Source organism: Alexandromys fortis, unplaced genomic scaffold (genome assembly GCF_014885135.2).
Source record: "Alexandromys fortis isolate MF-2015 unplaced genomic scaffold, M_Fortis_MF-2015_v1.1 scaffold_64, whole genome shotgun sequence".
NCBI classification, from domain to species: domain Eukaryota; kingdom Metazoa; phylum Chordata; class Mammalia; order Rodentia; family Cricetidae; genus Alexandromys; species Alexandromys fortis.
Genome location: NW_026067976.1, coordinates 4,849,091 through 4,875,047, shown reverse-complemented (window position 1 = coordinate 4,875,047; position 25,957 = coordinate 4,849,091). Strand labels below are relative to the sequence as shown.

General features: G+C 41.6%; 1 protein-coding gene across 9 annotated transcripts in view; it reads left to right on the top strand.

Annotated features, from left to right (window-relative positions):
* The first annotated feature begins 13,403 nt into the window (after window positions 1-13,403).
* Cntln (centlein) overlaps window positions 13,404-25,957 on the top strand; it is a 235,960-nt gene continuing 223,406 nt past the window's right edge. For 8 of the 9 annotated variants that reach the window (XM_050157430.1, XM_050157431.1, XM_050157428.1 and 5 more), the window contains exons 1-2: window positions 13,404-13,994; window positions 18,769-18,857. In XM_050157430.1, the coding sequence (XP_050013387.1) occupies window positions 13,650-13,994; window positions 18,769-18,857 (434 nt within the window). In that variant the 5' untranslated portion in view covers window positions 13,404-13,649. The remainder of the gene's footprint in view (window positions 13,995-18,768; window positions 18,858-25,957) is intronic. The other variant, XM_050157434.1, reaches the window with a different exon arrangement.

The following is a 25,957-nucleotide window of genomic DNA, read 5'->3' as shown; positions in this document are numbered from 1 at the left end:
AAATCTTTAAGTAGATAAGTGTATATTTACTGGCGTATTTATTTCTAATAGTATATAGGATGTGGTAACTAATTTCAAGGAACATTAAGACAATCCTTATCCTCAACCAAATGGCTGTTTGCAGTTCAGAAGATAAGATTAAGGCCTACAAAGTAAAGTGTAACTGCAGTGTGAGGAGTGGGATAGTGAGTTCAGGAAAGGGAGATTAATGTGCTTTACAGGCTCAGTTATACAGAAATGTAACAATGTGTTTGTATAAGGCAAAAATAAGGGGATTTGTATCAAATTTTTAGCTAGCCTAAAGTAAGAAGAACAGACATGAGATAATCTCATAACAGTGAAGTAAGTTTAATAAAGTAAATTTAAATAAGAGCTCACTAATGTTTACAAAGAATTAATGGAGCGAATGTTTATGGAACATGTACAGCGAAACAGGGTCGGGTTCTGTATATGGTTTCCCTTGATCCACATTTCCGTGAAGTTTATTTTTTTTTCTTGTCACCTGCAGTGACAGTGGAACTCCTCCACAGAGAACCCTGCACAGGCCACAGCCGCCCTCCCTGCGGTGCAGGCTGTACCAAGTGCAATCATGCTTTATCAGATCTCTCTTTTACGTTTCATTGCTCAGCCACTGTCCCCACACAGATCTTGTGTAAAAAGAGTCAGTCTGAACTTCTAGTGTCCACTACATGCCGTGGCAGAAACAGCTTGCACTCTTGAAGCACTTTCTTAACCGGTCTGGAAGAAATGAAGATGTTCTAAAAAGACATTGTGCCTCCCAGTCTTTCTCATCAGACCATCAAAACAATGGAGCCCAAACAGGAATTTCCCTAGGAATCTCCTGGGAGATGGAAAAGACACCAGCCAGAGGGGAAGAGATTCCATGCAGCTCTTCAACTTGTCTGCCTCTGCCTCCTGAAGCTCTTGATTGGGTCAGTTTTCTCTGCCAGTTAAAGAAATACAAAGCAGGAAAAATCTCAGACACAGCAGACAGATACAGCTGGTGAACAAGCCTTATTTGGTGAGAAGGAAAATCCACACCCAGCATGGCACATATATAGTAAGAGATTCTGGAAAGCTGAGGGGGACTTTGAGAGCACCAATTCTGTCTTCTATTGGAGGGCTCAGAGTTCTTAGAAGTTTTCCTCCCCTAAGAAAGACAAAGACACTGACTGATAGGCACACAGCTTTGGATAAATGTGTTGCTGTCTAGGCCTGGCCTTGAACTTGTTGCATTGGTCTTCAGGCAGTTGGGAGGGGGGGGTCACAACAATTACAAAAAAATGGAGGCCATGACTTTGAGAGAGTTCAGAGTGGGTGTGGGGAGCAGTGCATGAAAAGGTTGGAGAGAGGAAATGGAAGGGATAAAATGACAGCGTTATATTTTATTTTCAAATAAAAATCTTTTTAAAAAGTCAGCCATACCTTTAGTCCTACGTCTTAGGTCAGGAGTATGAGTGAGAAGCTAGGGTTCACTCATAGCTGGAAAAATTCGTCACCTTTATTATCTTCCTGGGGCCCCTCCCTCTTATCTGCTGCCTATCTGGGATCTGTCTGCCATCTAAATCCTCAAGACCATTTGCAGGAGGAGACTGATGCCCAGATAATGATGGACCTGTGGTCCTTGACCAGGACTGCTTAGATCCACATAGTTGGTTCTCTGTTTAATCCTGAATTTCATGCCAGGAACCTAAAGACATATTCGGGTGAATCTTGTTCTTCCCAATGTGATCACATTGAATAAATGTCCTTTTTCTGCTTTTGACTATTAATTGGCTCTTTTAATTGGCTTACTGAGGAAGAGTGGCTAAGCCTGACTTGGAGCACAGGCTGTGACCCCCTCCCCAAGTTTGGTATCATGTTTAGTTGATTCTTTGCTAGCAATCACCTACCTAGATTTCTTCTTCTTTTATGGGGTCTTACTCTTGACCGGACTATAGTCAAAATGATTTTAATTCACTAAATCTAAACTAATGTTGTGTCCAATGAGAAGAGATCTTGATGCCTTTCTTCAAACACACTATGAGTTTCATGAGCATGGGCCAGAGTCTTCTATAATCATGAGTTCTACCCACCTTAGTTGTCTTATCAACACAGGACTGTTGAAGGAGCTGCCAGCTGCTTTTTGCCTCCCAGCTCCAGGTTGCCTGGCTAGCTTATGCCCCAAAATAATTACATGGAAACTGTATTCTTTTAAACACTGCTTGGCCCATTAGTTTTAGCCTCTTACTGGCTAACTCTCACATCTTGCTTTAACCCATTACTAATAATGTGTGTAGCCCACGAGGTGGCTTACCAGGGAAGATCTTAACCTGCCTCTGTGTTGGGTGGGAGAATCATGGCGACTGACTGACTCGGCTTCTTTCTTCCAGCATTCTGTTCTGTCTACTCCGCCTACCTAATTTTTTGTCCTATTAAAGGGCCAAGGCAGTCTCTTTATTTAACCAATGAAATTAACACAAAACAGAAGACTCTCCCCATCACAGGACAGCTGATGACTCTCAAAAGCACTTCAACCTCAGACCTTGCCAGAATTTCACATTGGTGCATACGCTTGCCTAATCAACCTTTCCAGCTAGACACAGCTTAGGCATTTCAAATTAGGTAGATGCCAAAGTGAGCTTTGATGTCTTGCTACTACAACATACTGCCATTGCTGCATATGGTGCTCCTAAGCATTCGGATATCCAAACCAAAAGTCGGACTGAGACTGGATCCTTCCTTCTAATGTCTGTAATAACACCACTGTTCCCTTTCCCCTGCACAAACACCCTGGCTCAAGCTGCCATCACCCCCATTTAGACTAGTTGCCTTGTTTTTTTATGACTCCCCTTCCCCAGTTATCCATTTCACACAGTAGAACTGTCTTTCATTAATGTGGTGAAGTTTATCTCTTCTCTGCTTAGCATCCTACAACTATTTCCTATCAGGCTGAAAATAAACCCCAAACTCATTTTCAACTTACCTGGCATCACCTCTCACTCTGACTTCACCAGACTTGTCTAAATTCTGTTTTTAGAATGCATCAAGCAAATTTGCCCCTCTCTATCACAATGAACATTCACATCCTAGACTTTCTGAAGGATTTGTTCCTTCTCATATTTTGGGATTCTACTTAAATTCCCCCTCTTCAGAATATATAATCTCAGAAGTTGCTCCTGTCTGGATGTTTTCTTGTATCATACCTTCCCCCTCTTCTTTTTTTCCTTCCTGTTCTTAAAAAATTATACTTATTTATTCTGCATATGCCTAAGTTTACATGTGGAGGTCAGAGGACAACTTACGGGAGTCATTCCTTCCTTTCCACCGTGTACTTATAGCCAGGGATTTGACTCAGGAAGTACCTTTAGCTATGGAGCCTTCTCACTGGATAACTCCCACTCTTCTTTAAAAATGTGTCTTGTGTTTTGGTAATTACCTTTCCCCATATGATTGACATGAAAGCTGGGTCAAGATTATCTTTTCCTTTTCACATCTCCAGGGCTAAACAAGCATATAATAGACATTCTAAATATGCTTTGATGATTCATTGACCTAGTGAATACAAGATATCTTTTGGGCATTCCAGAAGTGAAGATGCCTGCCATGTTTGTTTACCTCTTCACTCTGTCCTGGCTGTTTGTTAGACTCTGAGCTGTGGACCTGTTAAAACCTAACAGTGTATGAGTAAGTACCATACCACATCCATCGATTCAGGATCTCTGGTGATGGGCTCAGAGAATCTTTATTTTAAAGACAATATCAGCTGATTCTAATCCACAACTTTGGGAGGGGGCACAGATCACTGTCATTACATTTTCTTAAAACCTCAGGTCAACATTTTTGTCATTTTTAATTAAGTCATTAGGTATAATTTCATTCTATATGATTGTTCCAGAAGCATTTTTCAAGAAGGACCAAGGTTACTTTATAGACCTTATTATTACAAGTTTGTATTATTTATACATCAGAAGACTTGTTTCCTAGTGGTTGACCTTGTTTGTCTACTTGATGGACCATGGAATCAACTAGAAAGACAAGCTTCTAGGAACACCTGTGATGGACTTGAACTTTCATAATTAGGTTCAGTGAAGTGGGAAGACCCACTCTAAATGTGGGCAGCATGGCTCCAGGGACTTTGGTGTCAGAGGAGGCCTGAGGAAAAATTTCTTTGCTTTTCATCTGCTTGCCTTTGCATCTACTTGGTGAGTTCATCTATGCTGTTGCTTGCTCTAGAAAAATGCTGCTGCTTCTGCCACCAGGTTTCCAACACAGACAGAAGTCTGGTATCTTCTTCAAAAATTCTCCAGGCCCTCAACACCAGACTGGGAATGCTGAGGCATTCAGTCCCACAGACTAAGTTACACTGAATTCTCAGTCTCTCCAGTGTGAAGATGGCCCTGGTTAGACTAGTGACCCATATTGTATAAGCCGGTGTAATAAATTCCCTTTGTAAAACATATTCATCCCATTGGATCTAATTTTCTAAAGCACTGTCTTGGTTACGTTTTATTGCTGTGCTTAAAAATACCATGACCAAGACAACTTATAAAAAAAAGCACTTAACTTGAGGATTATGGTTCCAGAGGATTAGAGTCCATGACCACCATGATGGGGAGCATGGCGGTAGGCATGCAGTCTTATAAACAGAGTTGCTATGGATCCCCAATATAGAACAACACTGGAGTGGGAGCTGAGAGTTCACGTCTTGATCCACAAGCATGGGGCAGAGGAAAAGCTAACAAGGAATGGATGACGGGCTTTTGAATCCTCAAAGCCCACTCCCAGTGGCATGTCTTTTCCAATGAGACCACATTTACTATCCTTCCCAAACAGTTCCACCAACAAGGACCATGTATTCAAACACGAGCCCATGGGGGACAGTCTCATTCAAACCCTGTCTAATATACTTGTCATGTGGATATTTGGGCTCTTTGATGTTCTAGGATTGTAGAACATTTTCTAAGGCATAGTTTATATGGATTTCAGTTCTCACAATCTGTCAAGCACCGCAACATGTAGATTTCACCTATAAGCCTTAGCTGTATGTTCAGAGTGCACTTTCTTTTTGACAGTTCTCTAGATATTTGCCTGCATAGTAAGTGTTTTGTCACTATAATAAAATATCTGAAAGAGGCTAAAATGATAAGAAAATGGGTTTATTTAGTTTGGAGATTCAGTGGCATGATTGAATTAACTCAGGTGTGCTGAATGTTCTCTTGCCTTTGTCACATCATGATTGACAGCAGTCATGGAGTCATGGGACTGAGTCCTCCATGACCGTGAACAGGAAGCCAGAGACTTTGGTTCCATATAGTATCTTTGGAATACAAAAGCCCAATGGGCCTAAAGGGCCACTACCTCTGAAGGATTCACCATGACATCACTGTCACATCAAGGACTAAACCTCTAATGTATAGACATTTGAGGATACTGAAGAGCCAAACTGTTGTGCTTCCCAGCACTCATTACATTAGGTGATCTATTTATTTATTTCAATATCCTGCCCTCCATAAAGTATTCTCTACTCATTGCAAAGGAGTCGTTCACTGAAATAAGACATAACTAACTACCAGGATGAGTGCCTGGGACTGCTGAAGACATGGGGAAGAGCTTCGTTGGCTTGTAGAAGGCTAAATGACAGATATACATCAAGTGCTTCCTGAGGCTAAGCGTTATGACAGGTATAATGGAGATGCAGAAAAATATAGACATATTCTTTCATTCAAGAGCTTACAGTCTTCTTTAGCAGTATTTAAAGAGTACACGTATGTGAAATTTAAAAATGATTATAAAATCATAAAAGATGCAAAATAGAAAGCAGATGCAGATGCAAATTGAAAACACTACCTTGGGATCTATAACATTTAGAATATCAAGAAACAGTGATGGGGCAGGGAAAACAGCTTAGTCAGTAAAGTGCTTGCCCTGAGAATGTAATAACGTGAGTTTGATTCCTGAAACCCATATAAGAAAGAGACAGAAAGGACATGATACTGGGTAAGCAGGGAGGTGGGAAAGATCTGGGAGGAATTTGGAGAGTGAAAACATGATCAAAAGATATTGTATAAAAAAATGGGGCACTGAGCTGAACAGAGAATTCTCAACAAAAGAAGTTCAAATGGCCAAAAGACACTTAAGGTCATGCTCAACTTCCTTAGCGATCAGGGAAATGCAAATCAAGACAACTTTAAGATACCATCTTACACCTGTCAGAATGGCTAAAATCAAAAACACCAATGATAGCCTTTGCTGGAGAGGTTGTGGAGAAAGGGGTACACTCATCCATTGCTGGTGGGAATGCAAACTTGTGCAACCACTCTGGAAAGCAGTGTGGAGGTTTCTCAGGAAATTCGGGATCAACCTACCCATGGACCCAGCAATACCACTCTTGGGAATATACCCAAGAGAGGCCTTATCATACAACAAAAGTATATGCTCTACTATGTTCATAGCAGCATTGTTTGTAATAGCCAGAACCTGGAAACAACCTAGATGCCCTTCAATTGAAGAATGGATGAAGAAAGTATGGAATATATACATATTAGAGTACTACTCAGCAGTAAAAAACAAGGACTTCTTGAAGTTTGCAGGCAAATGGATGGAAATAGAAAACACTATCCTGAGTGAGGTAAGCCAGACCCAAAAAGAGGAACATGGGATGTACTCACTCATATTTGGTTTCTAGCCATAAATAAAGGACATTGAGCCTATAATTCGGGTTCTTAGAGAAGCTAAATAAGAAGGAGAACCCAAAGAAAAACATATAGGCATCCTCCTGAATATTAACCTTCATCAGGCGATGAAAGGAGACAGAGACAGAGACCCACATTGGAGCACCGGACTGAAATCTCAAGGTCCAAATCAGGAGCAGAAGGAGAGAGAGCACGAGCAAGGAACTCAGGACCGCGAGGGGTGCACCCACACACTGAGACAATGGGGATGTTCTATCGGGAACTCACCAAGGCCAGCTGGCCTGGGTCTGAAAAAGCCTGGGATAAAACCGGACTCGCTGAACATAGCGGACAATGAGGACTACTGAGAACTCAAGAACAATGGCAATGGGTTTTTGATCCTACAGCAGGTACTGGCTTTGTGGGAGCCTAGGCAGTTTGGATGCTCACCTTACTAGACCTGGATGGAGGTGGGTGGTCCTTGGACTTCCCACAGGGCTGGGACCCTGATTGATCTTTGGGCTGACGAGGGAGGGGGACTTTTTGGGGGGAGGGGGAGGGAAATGGGAGGCAGTGGCGGGGAAGAGACAGAAATCTTCAATAAATAAATAAATAAATAAATTTAAAAAAATATAAAATTAGTATGTTTAAAAAATTTTAAATAAAGAAACATTTTTTTAAAAAAAATCTGAGCATGGTGGTGTGCCCTTTTAATGTCAGAGGTGAGGGGATAGAGAGAGGCAGACTTCCAGGGCTCACGGGCCAGCCAATCTGTTCTACTTGGTTAGTTCTAGGCCAGTAGATGAATGGTGTCTGAGGAAAAACAGCTGAGGTCGCCTCTGCTTTCCCCATGCATGCGAATGTGCATGTGTACCTGCACCCACAAGTGTGCCTGCATGCACATGAACGAGAGCACACACTCATGCATACACAGTGAAACATTTTAAAGGAAACTGAGCTTAACAAAAAATGTGAAGATGATGAAGTAAATGTATTTCCTTTGGTGCTCATCTGAGAGTGTCTGTTTATAAGCTGTGTATGGTTAGAGTATGAAATAAAATTCATTGGATCAGGTGCCGAGCACTTATGCCTCAGATGGCAGTACAATTTTTGGAGGAAGTTGAAGCGATAGTATATGGAGTCTAATGGAAGGAATTGAGTCAGTGGGACATGTCAGAAGGAAGGTTGTTATCTGGTCCCCAATTCCCTTCTTGATAGTGCTTCTTCTCTGCCTTGAGATGAGTTTCCTCCTCCAACATGTTCTACCTAATTTGCATGCAGCAAAGACACAGGCTAAACCCCTAAATCATGGAGCCAAATAAGCCTTTCTTCCTTTAAGGTGTTTATGTCTGGCTCTGTGTCACATAGCTAAGAGCGTGGAAGGAATCCTGAGAGTGGAGCAGTTGCTGTAACTAATCTGGGTCACGTGGTTTCTAAGCTTTTAGCAGTGCTTTGTGGAGAAAGCTTGGGGGAAGTTTGAAGAAGTGGGTTAGAGAAACCTAAGAATGCCAGAAGTAGACTTCAGTGGGAGACTCTGGTCTATACCCCAAAAGAACAGAATGCTATAGGTGTAGGTGGTAAAGGCTATGTTCAAGACATTACAGACTGGAATCTATTGGGATTTGGAAAGACTGTATATATTCTGTTCAGCCAAAGACATATGTACATTATATCCATGTCCTAAGACTTTTTATGACACTGTATGTGGGCCCACACAATTTTAAGACACCATAGCATTCAGGATCTAACACACTTTCTTGCTAGCTACATTTGCAACAGCTATAATGGAAACAGAGAGCAGCAAGCAGAACAGAAAGACTTGAAAAATTTGCAATTTGGTTAAAAAATGTAAAGTATGGACTAAAGAATGCATGGTTTCTGAAGAGATTTGCACCATTATAAAGAAACCAAGTACTTTGCATTGGGACAAGAAAAATGATGACTTCAGGGCATCACAGGAACTGGCTAGACCACTACTCGTCCTTCAGGTATGAAAGAATAAATGCATTTGAAAGACTTTTCCTTGAGAAGAAAAGAACGTTTGAGTGGACCCATTCCTGCAGGGCCATTTAGGGAATTGTTCATCTAGTGTTTATCGTTCTCTCTTATGCAGCCACTCAGAGGTCTGGCTTTGCAGGCAAGAGTTACTAGGTCATGCACTATCAACAAAATTTCAAAGGAAGGCTTAGGGTCAGGAGATGGGTGGAATGCCAGTAACATGGACTATGAGTGGAGGAGGGCCATTGGCCACGATGGAGCTAGCCCAATGTGGGCTACAAATAGCAATCTTAGAGGGATGGGCCTGCCCAAGCTGTTGGAACTCACATCATGATGCCATGTGCCTGGGATGACAGACATGGATTCAATGTTTACCTTCTGGCTCTTTCTTTTGTCCCACTTCTTCTTTCTTAGACCTTAGTCCTACTTTTTGGAGTGGCGATGTTTACTCTCTGTCTGTGAGTTTGCTGCTTGTTTTGCAGAAATTCACAGCTAAAAGATTAAGCCTCATAGAAGATTTTCCATTTGAACTTTCTGGTTTGTTTGATTTTTCTACAATGTTAGAAATAAGACTTTGAAGACTCTTGGGCATGGGATTGAATGAATTTTATTTTGCATTCTGGGATGGTCATAAACCTTTGAGCACCAGGAAGGAATGTTATGGTTTAACTATGAATGGACCCACAAGCCCACGTGTTGAAGATTTAGTTCTCAGTTGCTCTGTTGGTGTAGGAATAGTGCTATTGCCTTATAAAACCCCCTTCTTTGGGGAAAAAAGTAATAATTACTTAGTACCCACCAATACTTACTTTCAAACTGAGAAGTGTGTGTGTGTGTGTGTGTGTGTGTGTGTGTTTGTGTAGAGATCAGGGTGGCTCTATTATATAGGCAGAATAGGTAAACATCATTGAGAAAGAAATATTAAATCAAAACTGTGGTAGTGGAGTAAGGCTTTCATGTTATGGGTAAAACCATGGAAGTTATATAGATGGGAGGATGGAATACTTTAGTAATATTGCCATAGGAGCAAAGAATATTCAGTTATAGTACCCAGGACCATGGTTAACCATTCCATGTATGGAGGGAAAAAGAAATATGCATAAGAAGGCAGTGAAAGGAGAGTGTCTGTAGGCACTCTTTCTTGCCTGCCAGTTTCCAAATAACTGACATGGAGACTCAATATTAATTATGAATGCCCAGCCAATAGCTCAGGATTATTACTAGCTAACTCTTATATTTTAAATTAACCCATTTATATTATTACTCTACATTCTGCCATGTGGCGTTACCTCTCTTTCATCTTGCATCTCCTGTTTTCTCTCTGTGTCTCGCTGGCAACACCTCTGATACTGCCCTTCTTCCCAGTGTCTTAATCTGGTTTTCCTGGCTAACCATCTCCTGTCCAGCTATTGACCAGTCAGCTTCTTTAGTAAAACAATCACACTGTAATTTACACAGTATATAGAAGGACTATTCCATAGCAGGTGTCACCTTCTTACTCTGTGTTAAAATAAAGAGTGGAAACCACATGACTTGCTGTATTATCGAATTGATTAACTTCCTCAGGGAACCTGGGACTGTATTTTGAACAGTGTTGACAAAGTATTGTGCTAAATGTTATTCAAATGTAAAGCATGCATATTATCTTCCACCCAGAATGGCATCCACTCTGATAATGGAGGCCGCAGTCTTTGGAGATGAAAGGCACCATGACATTCTGTTGCCATAGGTTCTTGGCTTTTTTTTTTTCCTGTTTTTTTGAGACAAGGTTTTTCTGTGTAGCTTTTGAGCATGTCCTCACAATCACTCTGTAGACCAAGCTGGCCTCAAACTCATGTAGATCATGTGGCTTGTCTCTGCCACCTAAATGCTGGGATTAATGTTGTGTGTATGTTGCCGTAATAAAAATCTCACAAAAGTGTTGAAATAAGAGTGGCAGCAGGGCTGCGTCCCCAACACCCCGGCCACTTGGCTAGCTCATGCCCGAAATAACAACACACAAACTGTGTTCATTTAAGAACTGCTTGGCCCATGAACTCTAGCCCTTACAGGCTAATTCTCGCACCTGGACTAGCCCATTTCTAATAATGCCTGTAAGCACCCCAAGGTGCGCTTACCGGGAAGATTCTAGCCTAAGTCCATCGTGGGTTGCAGCTGCCTGGGAGAGCAGAGCATGGCGGCTGTCCGGTCCCTCTGGAAGCAGCGCAGAGTCTGACCTCACTTCCTCTTCCACCCAGCATCCTATTCTGTTTATTCCTCCCACCTATGTTCTAACCTATCAGGGCCAGCCAAGCAGTTTCTTTATTGCTCAGCCAATGAAATCAACAGATTGATATGACACTCCCACATCACAAAAGTATTTGCACAGTCACAGATTCAAGTTATTATCCTTTGGGGAATTTATCTGTCTGTCTGTCTGTCTGTCTTGTATCTGTGTATGTATATACATATTGCATCTATATATCTGTATCGTAGCTATCTATCATCTCTCTATCATCTATGTACCTATTTATCATCTATCTATCTATCTATCTATCTATCTATCTATCTATCTATCATATATCAATCAATTGAAATATTGAATTTAATTGAAATATTAAGTTGAAAAATTGAACTGAGCACAATACAAAACACAATAGAAAATATTTTATTGCTTTTTAAAGAATCTTTCTAGGGTGAAACGAAATGAACAAATAAGAAATAACCAGTAGGATTCAATTGTATTTATTTCAGGTCAAACCTGTGAATGATATGGCTTGAATTCCCAGTGCTAATCTCAGTGAAATCTCATATATTTTTAGAACCTGAAGCTTTGTTTCAAATAGCCGTAGAGATCAAACACATCGATTTTCGAGTTAAGTGGATTTAAACTCTCGCTTCCCTATTACCAGACATGGAAAGTCAGAGAAATTACAATGACCTCTGTCTGAAGTCTCAGTTTCTTAAATAGTAAAATTCAGACGACATGTAATTTAATGTGCAATAATAATGAAGTGAATTTATATTTGAAAATTATCATCGGACTAAGCAAGTGTTACATGTTCAATATGGTAGCTATTTGTGGAACAGGTTTATGTAGTTTTCCTTTTTTGTGTATGAATGTGTTCATGTGTCTGCATTAGGAACTTATGTGTGGAGAGCCCTGAGGTCCTGTGTCTCCTTCAGTCGCCCTCCACTCTCCCACTGAACTTGGAACGTGCTGATTTGGCTAGAGTAGTTGGCCAGAGAGTCCCAAGGATCTTCTACTCTGTGTCTCCTCAGTTCTGGGTTTACAGGCATACTAACATGTAGCGAGATTTAATAGGCCGCCAGTTCCCAAATAACAACACGAGATGTAATTATGGAAGCTTGACCATTAGCTTAGGCCTGTCCCACTAGATCTTACAACTTAAATTAACTCATGTTTTTAATAATCTATGTTTTACAACATGGCTTTTACCTCTCTCCCATTCTGTGTGTCTGACTCATTGTGTCCATTTTTGTCTTCATGGCGGTCTCCTGTGCACCTCGCCTATCTTCTCTTCCTCTTACTGCCTGTATGTCCTGCCTATCTCTCCTGCCTAGATAAACCATCCAGCTTTTTATTACACCAATCACAGTAACACATGTTCACCTGCAGTGTACAAATATTCCACAACACCAACACCATGGCGCCCAGATTAAAACAAAAATAGTGAGCTCTGGGAGATTGAACTCAGGACCGCATGCTTTTGCAGCAAACACTTCAGGGACTGAACCATGGTCCCTAAACCTACATGTAGTTTAAACATAATTCTTTTAAATTTTTTTTTTTTTGGTTCTTTTTGAGGCAGGGTTTCTCTGTGGCTTTGGAGCCTGTCCTGGATATTTTACAAGGTTTTCACCTTGAGTGGGAAGGAAGACTGGAGGCTGTCTTTTGGCATGCAGACTAAATTCTGGCATAAAGGATTTGAAAATGTTCACTTCACGGTGGGTTCAATCCCTATTTCAAAAGTCTTCCAAGTATCCCGTATACTTGGAAGAAAGCATTCTTCCAAGAAAAGAGAAATTCTATCCTTCCGTGAAACTAAGTTCAGCATGCATGCCTTTATTAACTTTAGAAATAGCGAGGAAGTGCTTTAAGGATAAAGGAAGGTTATTATGTATTTGAAGTTTATAACAAAGCAAGGAAGAAAAAGCCAGAGACTAAAAGAGAAAGTAAGTAAGTCTGTCTCATTTCTTTCATCACTCTCCGTGGCTGACTTTAGATCGGTCCAAGGACACCAAGCTGTTGGGCCTTGTAGGACACACTCGCTCTGATATCCAGCCAAGGGATAAAGAAATTGACATAAAGACTCAAAGGAAACCATGACTCTTGCAAAACAAAAGACAAAGGGTGTAGGAAGGATCATAATTCAAGTGGGAAGCCGGCTCGATAGTCCCAGCTCAGCACAAGGCTTTCCGCGTCTCCTTGACTTCAGTGGGCTGGATGTCAGCCGCACAGAGGGCGGCGTTGCCAAGGGGTGTGAAGAAAACACTTAACTCTAAAACCTATTCCCCGATCCTCAAGGAGTTTACAGCAGCGTTGGGGAGATTAGCGGGGTAACTAACACTTGAGGGCGGTCAATGAAACGTGAAAAACGAGCTGGCAGAAGCCTTGGAGGAGGAGGAATTCACAGTTCAGGATCACTGGGGGATGGGGCTTGGCAGGAAGGCTCGAAGAGGAGGGAAGTAAGCAGGTCCTTGGCGGAGGCCAGGGTCTTAGGCGGGCGGGGAACCCAGGCGCTGCCGGACTCGGGATTCAGGCGGCACCAGCAAAGCCCTCGCCGGTCGAACATCACCCGGCCCGGCGCGCACGCGCAGCTCAGCGACCCGCGCCTGGAGTTCGCCGGGCCGGCGGGAAGCCGGCTCGGAGTCGCGAGCGCGGGACGAGGCGGGAAACGCGGCGCGCATGCGCAGGCCGGCCGCCCGGGCTCCTCAGGATGGGGAAGGGAAGGTGGAGTTTTCAAGCGGGAACTTGACCCGTTAGGCGCCGCGGCCATGGCGGCGCGCTCGCCGTCCTCCCCGCTGCCTCCGCCCCCGGGACGGCAGTCGGGCCGCGGGTCCCCGCGCCCGGTGCATGGCGGGCGCAGCGAGGCCTCGGGGCTGGCGGACGCCGCGAGGGAGGCCTTGGCGGCTAAAAGCGACCTAGTCTGGAGGGGCGAAGAAGGGACAGGGGACCGGCGAGGGCCGGGCCTGGCCGGGGCCGCTGTCGCTCCAGTCGCCAGCGCGCCCCCGGGGTCCTGGCAGCCAGAGGGCCTCTCGGTAGTGGAGGCGAAGGCGACTCGGATGCAGCTGCTGGAGGAAGAGCTGAGCAGCCTAAAGGAGGAGCTGGCCCTGTGTCAGGTATCAGGACTGGCCGCCGGCCTTCCCGTCCACAGCCCGTGCCCACCACAGCCGCCCGGGCGCCCGCTCACTCGCTCGCTCACTCGTTCGTGTTCTGGGCATCTAGGGAACCCTCCCGGGATGTGCCCTCCAGGCTCCATGCCCGGCTTGCCCATCGCCTGGGCTGCAGGCTCTGCCCTTTTACAGATCCCGGTTTCATTTTGATAGATGCGCTCCAAGGGCGCCTTCCTCCAAACCCAAGTTCCTGGTGGTGTCTAGTACCCAGTGCCCAGGAGTGGAGCGCATTCATGAATGGAAATAAACAGGACCGTGTCACAAAAATAAAACTTCTCTGATGAAGTAGCCTGCCTTTACATTCCAAACCACACTTGCCCTTGTTCTTACACTGTTCAACTTAAGTTCCAAACACAATCACACGTTTTTAGAAAGCCTTGGGACTGGGGAGTTCACATTTATTAACTTAGAATGAGCCCGTAGATCATGAGTGTGAAATACTTTGACGTGAGCTTGGCAAAGGAAGGCACTTGCTAAGTTAGTTGCATTTGAATTACTTTCCAGATTAGTTTTAGGGTTTGTGTAAAGTAAGCTCTAAGCTCTCCTGTCCTTTAGTGCACTGGGGTTTGTTATTTTTATTTATTTTTTTTTTGGGGGGGGTGTCGTCTTATACCATCGGCTAAAATTTGGCCTGAACCTTATGTAGGATTAGAAAGTAGGATGCCATTCACATAATTACAGGTCTTTTTAAAAAACAAAATCACTATCTTTAAGAGACACTAATTAGGAACTGCCAGCACAGCTTTTCAAAGCAGTTTTATCAGTTCAGGTTAGTAAAACCTTGCTCATTCCCTTACAGTATGCTCTGTTGGGTTCTCTCACCCATTTTATAGGTCTTTGCTGAAAAAAAAACAAAACAAAACAAAACAAAAAAACAGAATCTTGTTTAACTCTAATATAGCTTTGTTAAATAGATTAGGGAGCAACTATCTGACCACCCTTGTTTCATTTTCCTTCTCATTTTCTGTTCTCTGCCAAAAGAGCAAAGGGATAAACCAAAGATAGCAATGAGCCGAAGTGTTTTGTCTACTGTAAACCTCATCCTCCGGTAATTTACAAATGTGTGTTCATGCGAAAGGCTTTTGTTAAAGTAACAGTCTAAGACACAACCCACAATTTTACACTGTCCCTCTGGGCTCACATTCATAGCCTTAAGAATGTGGCTTCCAGTGTGGCACTGCCCTTTGTGATCTTGGGTTAGACCTGGACTGTGAAATTATTGCAAAACTTGAGGCAAATGTAAGAGATAGAAATGGTTCTAATTAGCTTGGAATGACCATTCTTGAGATTTGATAATGTTAATACTGTTAGATGATCAGAGACATTACAGTAAATTTCAGACGTGTGGTTGACAGTATCCGTCATTGCCAAGGCTTTAGCCAAACCAGATTCCTGCTCTTAGACTAGGGAAAAATAACTAAGCTCTTAGTTGGTATGTAACTAAGTTAAACCTTTAGTTTTTTTTTTAAATGTGAATTCTTATTATTAACCCATAAACCACAGCACCTGACATTATATAGCATCCAAATCTTAGAAATTGCAACCCAAAGTAAGAAAATCATTTTTTTTTATCTCAACTCCCTGGGACACAAGCATTGCTCCCCCCGCCAGATTAGCAAGCACACTGCGTGCAATAGTCAGCATAATAAAGGCTGATTAAGTGTGAAGAACTCTGTCTATTGTGCTTATTGAGAGGAGTAAGTTCTAAATGGAGCATTTTCCTAGATCTTTTCAGATTTTCGTGATGTTTTTATGCCTTATTTCATTTGTTTAGAGATTGCTTCCAGCCTATTGTTTGCTCTTTTTTTTTCTCACATCTTTCAAGACTGCATCCTTTTTGTGACAGGATGCAGGACAGTATGTGTATGTGCACTTTTGATCCCCTTTGTAGACTAGCAGGTCAAACAAAATGATGTTGGGTTTATAAAGTTTGTGTGTCTGGGGTTGTCGCAGCCAACAGCATTTACTAAGTCAGTTTCAGATGAAAATTATTTAGGGCATTTAAGTGACAGACATATTTGTTCATTACCAAATTTAATGATAATTTTTGGAAGCATATGGAATTGGGAGTCAGAATATTTACCCAGAGAACTAAGTTGTATTTTATAACTACCATATATTTAGCTATGTTGAAGCATTTTCCAGGTATTAAAAACAAAACGACTTGAAAACTCATCTTGTAGTTGGGTTCCTCACAAAGTTAGGAGCTATACTCTAATAGAGTAATGTTTTTGATTAATGACCGCTATGGAAGGGCCCAGACCCCTGTGGGTAGGCCACCCCTAGGCTGGTATTCCTCGGTTTTATAGGAAAGCAGATTGAGCAAGCAAGCAAGCAAGCAGCATTCCTATACAGCCTCTGCTTCAGCTCTTGCCTGCAGATTCCTGCTCCGCTCGAACTCTTGCCTTGTTTTCCTTAGTGATGGACTGTGATTATACATGCAAGCCAATTAAATCATTTCCTCCCCAAAGTTGCATTTGGTTATTGTGTCTTTATCATAGCGATAGGAAGCAAACTAGGAAGCTGGTAGAATGACTTAGTGGGCAAGAGTGCTGTTTGGTTCGTCGATCCACACTAGAAGGAAAGAACCAACTCTCAAAAGTCGTCCTTCCGGAACACACACTGTAACAGGAGTGTGTCCCATTCTCCCTACCCCGAATAAGAAAAAATAAAAATAAATAAAAAATGTAATAGGACAGGGGTTTAACAGACTTGGGGCTTAAATTATAATCAGCCAGGGGCAACTTCTTTTAAGGAGGTGATACTTAAGTAAAGCCTTGAGGTAAGTTTGGTAATAATCTACATAAAGGCCTGGATGATGGTATAGCCCGCCCAAAGGCCCTGGTTCAAGCAGAGAGATGAAGTCAGCCTAAGGATAGGGGAGCATGATAGACATCTTGGTGAGATGCATATGAGATGAAATGACATGAAGTTCTAGAGTTTTGGTAGAAAGTTGGGATTATTTGTCCCATCTAGTGGAACTCCACTGGGGACTTTTGACCTGTGAGACTAGGAGGCCTTGTAGAGATATAAAGGAGAGTTGGAATGGATTTGGTTTAGGGAGATAGTGGTGAAGGTGTTGAGAGTGGCTAGAATCAGGTTCTATTTTGAAGATAAGCCTTCTGGTGTATAGAAAGTTTGGGGAAAGGAGAGTCACCAAGACTGACTTCTCTCTACATTTTAGGTGTTTGAATTAGTAAGGAGATGATGATACATTTTTGACATGCAGAAGGGCAGGTTTCTGAGAGGGTTATGGATCAAGAGTTTTATTTCAGCCAAGTTAAATTTAAGAAATGCCTTTTAGGCATTCATTTGGAGTTGCCAAGTAGACAGGTGGCAATACAAGTCTGAAAGGTAGAGGAAATATAGAAAGGTTGGTTTGTAAAACTATGTCACTTATATAAGATCAAGTAGGGCATTAGCTCTTAACTTTGAGTGCATCTCAGAGCTTTGAAAGAATTCTGGTTACTTGGACCATATTATCTAGGACCAGTTAATCCAAACTTCTAGGTCATTATTTTTTTTTTAAAAAAAAAGCTCCTCAAAGTGATTTGTATTAACCAGAGTTAATAACTGACAGGTCCACATTGGATTCGACAGGGTAGAAGAACGTGGGAAATGCTAACATATTGGTATAGAGGGAAATTTATTTACCAGGTGTAATCTTTGGCAAGACATCTGTTGAGAACTTCTGCTCCTTTTTAAACCACCTTGTGTTTTGATTGCTGCTTTCTAGGAATTCTTTGCATATTTGGATACAAGTATTTTATTAGATATGTCTTTTATAAATATTTTCTTTCAGTCGATGGTCTCCTTTTTGCCTTTTCAGTTTAAAATTTTTTATTGATTCTTTGGCTCCTTCTAGATTTCTCTCTCTCTCTCTCTCTCTCTCTCTCTCTCTCTCTCTCTCTCTCTCTCTCTCTCTCAAAATAACACATTGAGTCCAATTTCTGCTGTCTGTATACTCCTGTGTGGGCCCATCCACTGGAGCATAGTTGACCTACCAGGGGCCACAGCCTTAAGGAAAATGTTCCCTCCTGGAGAAGCCATCAACTGTCCACAGCTCCCCAGCCAATTTCCCCTGGGAAGGAAACCTTATTGAAAGATTGCAGAGTGACTGAGATAGGAAAGTGGAATCAGTTCTCTCATGGACTTTTGTGATCCAGGGAACTGGAAGACAGCAGTAGAGGAAGGACAGCTTCCTCTTAGAGTAACTTTACATTGATTTTGATTTTCAGCATTTTCATCACAAAATGTGGGTGGAGCACTGTCAGTATTGGAGAGTAGGCTATCAGTGTAAGGAATTTTTAAAATAAGATTTTCCTATCATACTTTTAGATAGTTTAATAAGTTATTTGTGTATGTGTGTGTGTGCTCGCGCATGTGTGTCCCTGTGTGTGTATTTTTCCTGCTTCCATGTCTGTGTGTCATGTGTGTGCAGTGTCCACGGAAACAAAAAGAGGGCATGAGATTTCCTGGGACTGGGGTTACACATGACTATAAGCTTCCATGTGGGTGCTGGGCATTGAACTATGTCCTCCAGAGAAGCAACTAGTGCTCTTAACCACTGAGCCATCTCCGGTGTCTTCTTGCTTCACCTTTAATGGGTTCATTGGTATAATTATAGAAGTAGCCATTCATTTTTTCATATTTAAATTGAATACCATCTCTTACCAAGAAACAACATGCTTAAAATGTTTTTTTTTTTTATTTCCTTAAGGCTGACAAAGAATTTGTATGGTCCTTGTGGAAACGTCTTCAGGCAGCAAATCCAGACCTCACTCAGACTGTCCGTTTGGTTGTGGAAAGGTGAGCTCTCAAGCTTCATTTTTTATGAATCTTGGGTCTGCTGGACTTTTTTCTTCAATATAAAGTTTAAAACTGTCAATGCCCCCAAAAGATCAGTTTGATTTCCAGATGACTGTTATATAATCACAACGTTGTAATTACTGCATTTATAACAAGATATGCCAGATTTTCCATGTATGTATCAGTCCTTTCGCCCACTCACCTTGTATGTGATGTACATGTGTGAGACAGGGTCTCATGGAGCACAGGCTGACAGCTATGAATGACCTTGAACTCCTGATCTTTCTCCCAAGTGCTGGAACTTGTTTGTATTATTTCATATGAACACTTAGCAGATAAGAGAAAACTATGGCTTAGAAACTGGATAAAAGACTGCATAGGTATGCCACATTTTTGGGAGACATCCCTGCTATTTAGCTTCTTACTTGACAGCTGCCTGGATAGGGAATTCCCTGTGCTGACTCAGTTTTCCCCATTACATCACTGTAGTGTGTTCTTGAAAACCCGAGATGACTTTGGCAGAGTAGAGGAAGTGTTCCAGAATAAGTTGAGAGTTTTCATTTATACTTCAGTATTGCCCTGCAGGGATGCTCAGCCATTTAACTGTAGATTATGGAGCCTCTCCATGGTCATTAGAAACACCGGAGTGATGCTGCTACTCCTCATCACACATTTAGTGTGCAGTAGTCCCCTGGCGTTGAACAGTGATTAACACACTCTCTTTCCTATTAAATGGATTTCATTATGTTTCCTAAATGAGAAGCTAAACATATGGATATCTTTTCATTTTCTCATTTCTTTGCTGGAATCAGGCTCATATAACTTCTGTATCATTTTGATGACTTCAACTGTGTTCTTGTTTGGGGGTCTCTAGCCCTGTGATCATTCTAACAATACCTGCTTTTTTCCCCCTCGTTAAAATCTGTGATACATGCCAGACTGTGACGACTTTTACCATCCTTGATCGTTGTAGACTCCTAAAATATCTTACTTGTCTTTTTACTCATGTTGCTTGTATGTCTGTTTTATCAGTCACACTTCTCTTTTGGTGATCAGACTTCCCGTTGCTGAAGCTCCCTGGATGCTTTTCCAGTATGCTGTAAATTAATGGTTTCTGTTTCTATTTTTTATTTGAAGCAGTGTAATCTTCTAGAAAAGTTCTGGCTGTTGAGTTGACATTTCTGTGATTTGTGCTTATCCTTCTTTCTTAATAATGCCTTCCAACTTAAAAAATTAGCCTCAATTTTTGTGTGCCTTTTGGTTGAGCAGAAGGAAATAGTGAGCATCAGGCCATTTTTCTTACCCTTTATAATTTCCATTTTATACTTTTACTATTCTAATATTCATAGTTTTAGAAGATATATATTTATATATCCATATAGTTTATAAATAAATATATATTGGAGGTGTGTACTCCAAACCCATTTTGTTCTTAGGATGCATAATAAGCATTGGGAGATTATTGCTTTATAGCTGTGAATTCCAAAATGTAGTGTATGTAATTTGTGTATAAGTAAGTTCTCTAGAGGAACAGAACTAATAGAATGAATATATATTATTAAAGGATTTGTTAGATTGGTTTACATAATTTGGACTTGGTAATCCAGCAATATTTACATACTAGGGAGACTAAGAACCTGGTAGATTTTCAGTCAAGGAGGCTGGATGCCTCAGTATCCCAGCATGTTGCTGAAGGCCTGGAGGATTCCTGGAAGGCTTCTGGTCATCAGTATTGGAAGGCCAAAGACATTAGCTTCCCATAACAGTGTAAAACAGCCGGTGCCACAGCAGCAACAGATGGGCTGCACTGATCAGCAAGGAGTAAGGATGAACAGACAAAAGCAGAGGTGTGCCTGGGACCTCTTTATATCTGGGTTGCCACTAGGGGGAAGGTCTCTCCTGACTTAACCCTTTCTGGAAATACCCTCACAGTCTTGCCCAGAACCTTATCTCTTAGTCAACTCAAGATCAAATCAGGTTGATAACTGTGATGGCGAATCTTGTTTGTCAGTCTGACTGAATCTGGAACTGGGCATTCTTTGTGGTATTTCTAGATCATATTATTTGAAGTGGGAAGACCCCTTTAAGTGTGCATAGCATCTTTTGGTGAAATCCTGGATAAAAGGACATGGAGGAAGAAAAGCTTTGCTTTTGCCTACTTGCATTCACGGTTGCTGGCACATTCATCAACCCTGTGTCTGCTATTGTTGATTCCTTTGCCTTTTTGGGTTTTCAACATGTACTGAATGTTAGAAGTTCCCTAGGAATCCTCTAGTCCTTTGATACGTATTGGAGCTGCGAAGGGTCCAGTCTCATGGACTGAGCAATTACTGTTTTCTCAGCTTCTCTGGTGTGATACAGATGGTATTGGACTACTACGACCACATTGTATAAATAGTAAATCCTCATTTAATATGCCTATATCTATCACTTCTGCTATTTCAGAGAACCCTGGCTAATACAGCAACCAAGACTAACATAACTCAACATATACTTGAACATCACTTGCAATGTTCTTCTTATGGATAGACACACATAGTGTACCAAGTCTCTGGGACTGGATCCTGGAATCTTTCTAAAGATAAACTTTTCAGACAATTCTGATGTTGTAGGTCATAGATCACAGTACAAAATATATTAAATTTTGAGTTGATTTTTAAAATTGGAAACCTATTAGTGCAGTTTCTAATGTCATGACTATGTATTTTCTAGGTAATATATTTTCATTCATTTACAAGTGCAAACTGCCAGTCAACCTGGATCTTTCAAAAAGGAATGTTAAAGTCTAATAGAATACAGAAAGGTGATCTATTATTTGACCCCAACTAATTAATTACCATTAATTACACAAATTGTGCTGTTTTGGTATGATGGTATCTTGGTTTTCCTGGGCATTATTCCCCACAGCTCTGGAATGTATAGCTGTCCTTCTCTGGGCTTTTTATTATACAATATTATTACTGGTGGTGGTTGGGGCCTAGGTTTGGCGTTTCTAGGTTCTTGGTCTCTCATTGAATAGACACTCACAAATTTTTGAAGTAAACAAGATAATTTTATTTGTAACTAAGTGATAGTAGAGATTATAAAGGGATTTGCTACCAAGATTGATTGAAGACCCCACGAGTAAGAGTACTCTTGGGGGGACCCAGGGGAATTTAGAAGAATGACGTGAGGGGAGTTACTCAGTTTGAATGATAAATTAGATCATATATTCATTTTCCCACTGTTCATGTCCCTTCCCATATGCCTTACTTTAATCATATGCACACCCAACTATGCATAGGTATAAAATGGTAAACGAGGGAATCCTCTCTGAAAGTCTACTTGAACAACTCAGTTTGTCTTACTGTACATGTTCCCCAAGCCAGTTTTGGTCAGATTGACCCATCTGTTTGTACTTGATTCCTTGGGAACATACTTGAATGAAAGTGACTAGATCTGATTGTTATTAAGTTTATTGGTCATGGTTCTGTCTGTGTTATCATTCAGAGATGAGAGCACAGGTAGTCAGATGCAGGTGAAAGTTTGAGGGGCTACTGACATTGTGTGCATACTACATGCAAGTAGGCTGCCAGGTACATCACAAGGGCTAGGAGTAAGCTCCCAGTTTCCAATTCTTTGGATAAGAGGCCAAGAAGCTGGAAATGCTCAACTCTGGCCTGATCACTGGAATATATTTGGCCAAGTCAACCAGGAAGTTAGAAAATACATTCTTATCTTCCTACTAAAAGTTCTCCTCACTATGTTTTAGTCCTTTTCGTTCTGAAGTCAAGGGCTTAGTCCCTGGCCTTTCCACAATAAACCAGGTTGATTCTTCCATCTCTCTGGGACAGAATGTCCTTTAATGGTGTCACACTCAGGAAACGTCTTACGGATTGTCCGGTTTCCATTTCCTGCCTACACTGTCGGGATACTGATCCTTTCCTCAGGTGATGGTACTTCCTGGCCTGCCAGGACTGGATTCTACTGATTATAATGAAACATGACTCCTAACTCTGGCCATAGCTCCCCTAATCCCTGAAACTGCTCATGCAGTCAATGAGCCCACCTTAGTTAACAGCACCTTTCACAAGAGGCACACTGGGAAGAGAGCACATTCTCCAACTGGAGGATGCCCACAGCCACTGCTTGTGCAGGAACATAGCTGCACAAAAGATGACGTAGGTGATAGAGGACCAGCCCTACGTCTAAGGAAGCAAAAGTGTCACTATGTCTGTCTAAGGTAAATAAAGACATTAGCTGTCTTGAGAAGGGATTCCATAGAGGTAGTTCCTGGGAATATATGTCCTGCCCTTCCATCTCCAGGGAAGTCCTTTTGGGAGAACCAGGCCAAAAGTTCTCCATTTTCTCCCTTTCTCTCCACTTTCCCCCTCTGGTCTTCATTGAAGGTTTTCATGAGAAGCTCTGGCTGCTGTTCTGTCAGATTCTGCCCTCAGGTATTGCCTCAATCATTAGTAAAATGTTTGTGATATTATATTGTACTTTAGCCTTGCCTGATTGTAATACAAATTAGGGTATAGAAAGAAATGGTTCCCATGACAATGAGTATATTTAATATCATCCTTCGGTTATATCTTTCCTTTATGACATAGAAAGGTGAGCTGAGATTCTATAAATGAAGGCATTCAGAGCACTCTGCCAAGACACCGCCATTTACCAAAGGACCAGGGAACCCCACAGAAGTGAACTATACTCTGACCCTGACTTTGACCCTGACATTGTAGATGATCTAATCTAAGAGACAGACATTTCTTTCTATGTGTCTTTCAGGGGCAATCTCTCACCATCATCCCCTTGATGGCTCATCAACCCAATAGCTATGTCAGATAGCATCTGAAGCCTATAATAGTAATCTGTGTGATATATGTGCTTAAAATTTGATGGAGCCTGAGAATTGTGCGGCAGAGGAAATGATTATATGACCTATCTATCGGTCAGGGCAAAGATCCACCCTCAATATGCCCCTTATAATCAAACGCCACAAAAGGAAGCCCTCAGCAGTAACCAGGGCCCTTGGATGCCCTCCCTTGTGTGGCCCGCTGTCAATCAGTCTGTGCCATCATTTTGCACTCACTAGCACCACAAAGGAACTAACATACTGCTTTTCATCTGAATTTTTCAATTTTGTAAATAAAATTATACTTCTAAAATTATAAATTTTTACATTTTTTTCTTTTCTAAGTGATCTTTAATAAAATAACTTTTTAGTCTTTCTGATCATAATTTTAAAGGTTCTTTGTCTTTTTTGCTTTATTTTTTTTAATAAATTTATTATTTATTTATTTTACATTCTGGCCAGTTTCCCCTCCCTCCTCTCTTCCCAGTTCTTCACCCAACCCCCACTCTGTTCTCAACCCACAATCCACTCCTCCTTCATTTTTGTTTAGGAAAGGACAGGTCTCCTATGAGTAGCAACAAACATGGCGTGTCAAGATGTACTTCCCTATATTAAGGTGTCTAAGTACCTCCCTATATATTAAGGCTGGGCAAGGCAACCCAGTATTACAAGTAGTGTTCCAAAGCCTGTAAAAGAGTCAGAGACGGTTCCTGTTTTCACTGTTAGGAGTCCCACAGGAGGATCAAACTATAGAACTGTAACATATGCAGAGTACCTAGGTCAGTCCTTGCAGACTCCCTGGTCACTGTGAGCCCCTATGAGCCCAGGTTAGTTGATCCTGTGAGTTTTCTTGCTGATGTCTTTGCCCCTTCTGTCTCCTACAATCTCTTCTCCTCTTCTTCTGCAGGATTCACTGAACTCTGCCTAATGTTTGACTGTGGTTCTGTATCTGTTTCTACCAGTTGCTGAATGAAGCCTCTCTAATGACAGTTGGGTTAGACACCAATCTGGCCACCAGAGATGGCCAGTTCATGCAAGGTATCTGCTATTGCTAGGAGTCTTAGTTGGGACATTTGTAGATCCTTGGGAGATTTTCTTGCACCAGGTTTTTGCCTGGCCCTGGAATGCTTCCCCCACCCCTAACTTTCCAGTAGTCTCCCCCTCCACAGCCCCCAACCTGGTCACGCATGTTTCCATCCTTACCCACCCTCAGCCAACTCATGAAATCTCTTCTGTTTCCTCTTCCAGGAGATCTGAGCACCGTCCTCAACCCTCTTTGTTATTTTGTCTTTCTGGGTCTGTGGATTTAGCATAGTTATCCTTTCTCTTACAGCTAATGTCTTACGAGTGAGTGAATACCATACTTGTCTTTCTCAGTCTGGGTTACCTCACTCAGAATGATATTATCTAGTTCTATTCATTTGCCTTCAAATTTCCTGAGGTCCTTGCTTTTAACAGCTGATTTATACTCCATTGTATAAATTTACCACATTTTCTTTACCCATTCCTCAGCTGAACGATAAAGTGACTGGATACAAGTTTAACTCAAATAGGATCAGTAGCTCTCCTATATACAAATGATAAACAGGCTGAGGAAGAAATCAGAGAATCAACACTTTTTACAATAGTCTCAAATAACATTAAATATCTTGGTGTAACTCTAACCAAACAAGTGAAAGACCTATATGACAAGAACTTCAAATCTTTGGAGAAAGAAATTCAAGAAGGTATCAGAAAATGGAAAGATTTTCCATGCTCATTAATCCATAGGATTAACGTAGTCAAAGTAATCTATAGATTCAATGCCCATTAAAATCCCAGCACAATTCTTTACAAACCTTGAAAAAAGAATATCTTTGCTTCCTTATTTGTTTGGTCGGTTGGTTTTTCCAGACAGGGTTTCTCTGTAGTTTTGGAGCCTGTTCTGGAACTAGCTCTTGTTGACCAGGCTGACCTTGAACTCACAGTGATCCACCTGCCTCTGCTCAGATTAAAGACATGCACACCACTGCCCAACAGTTTCTTAAAACATTTTTGTTTATTCATTTTTAAATTTACCCATGATTGCAGTGAATTTAGATCATGTCCATTTCCCACTTTTCCAATTCCTTCCTGACCCTCACTTTCCTAACTTCGCCATCTCCTTAGTTCCCTTCTTTTCTTCTTGAGTCTCAAATGTTGACCCAAAGCAGAAGGACTATGCCATAAGACGGGGGCAGGTAGATGTGTGGAATCCACACTTCCTGACTGCACCTTGATTGGC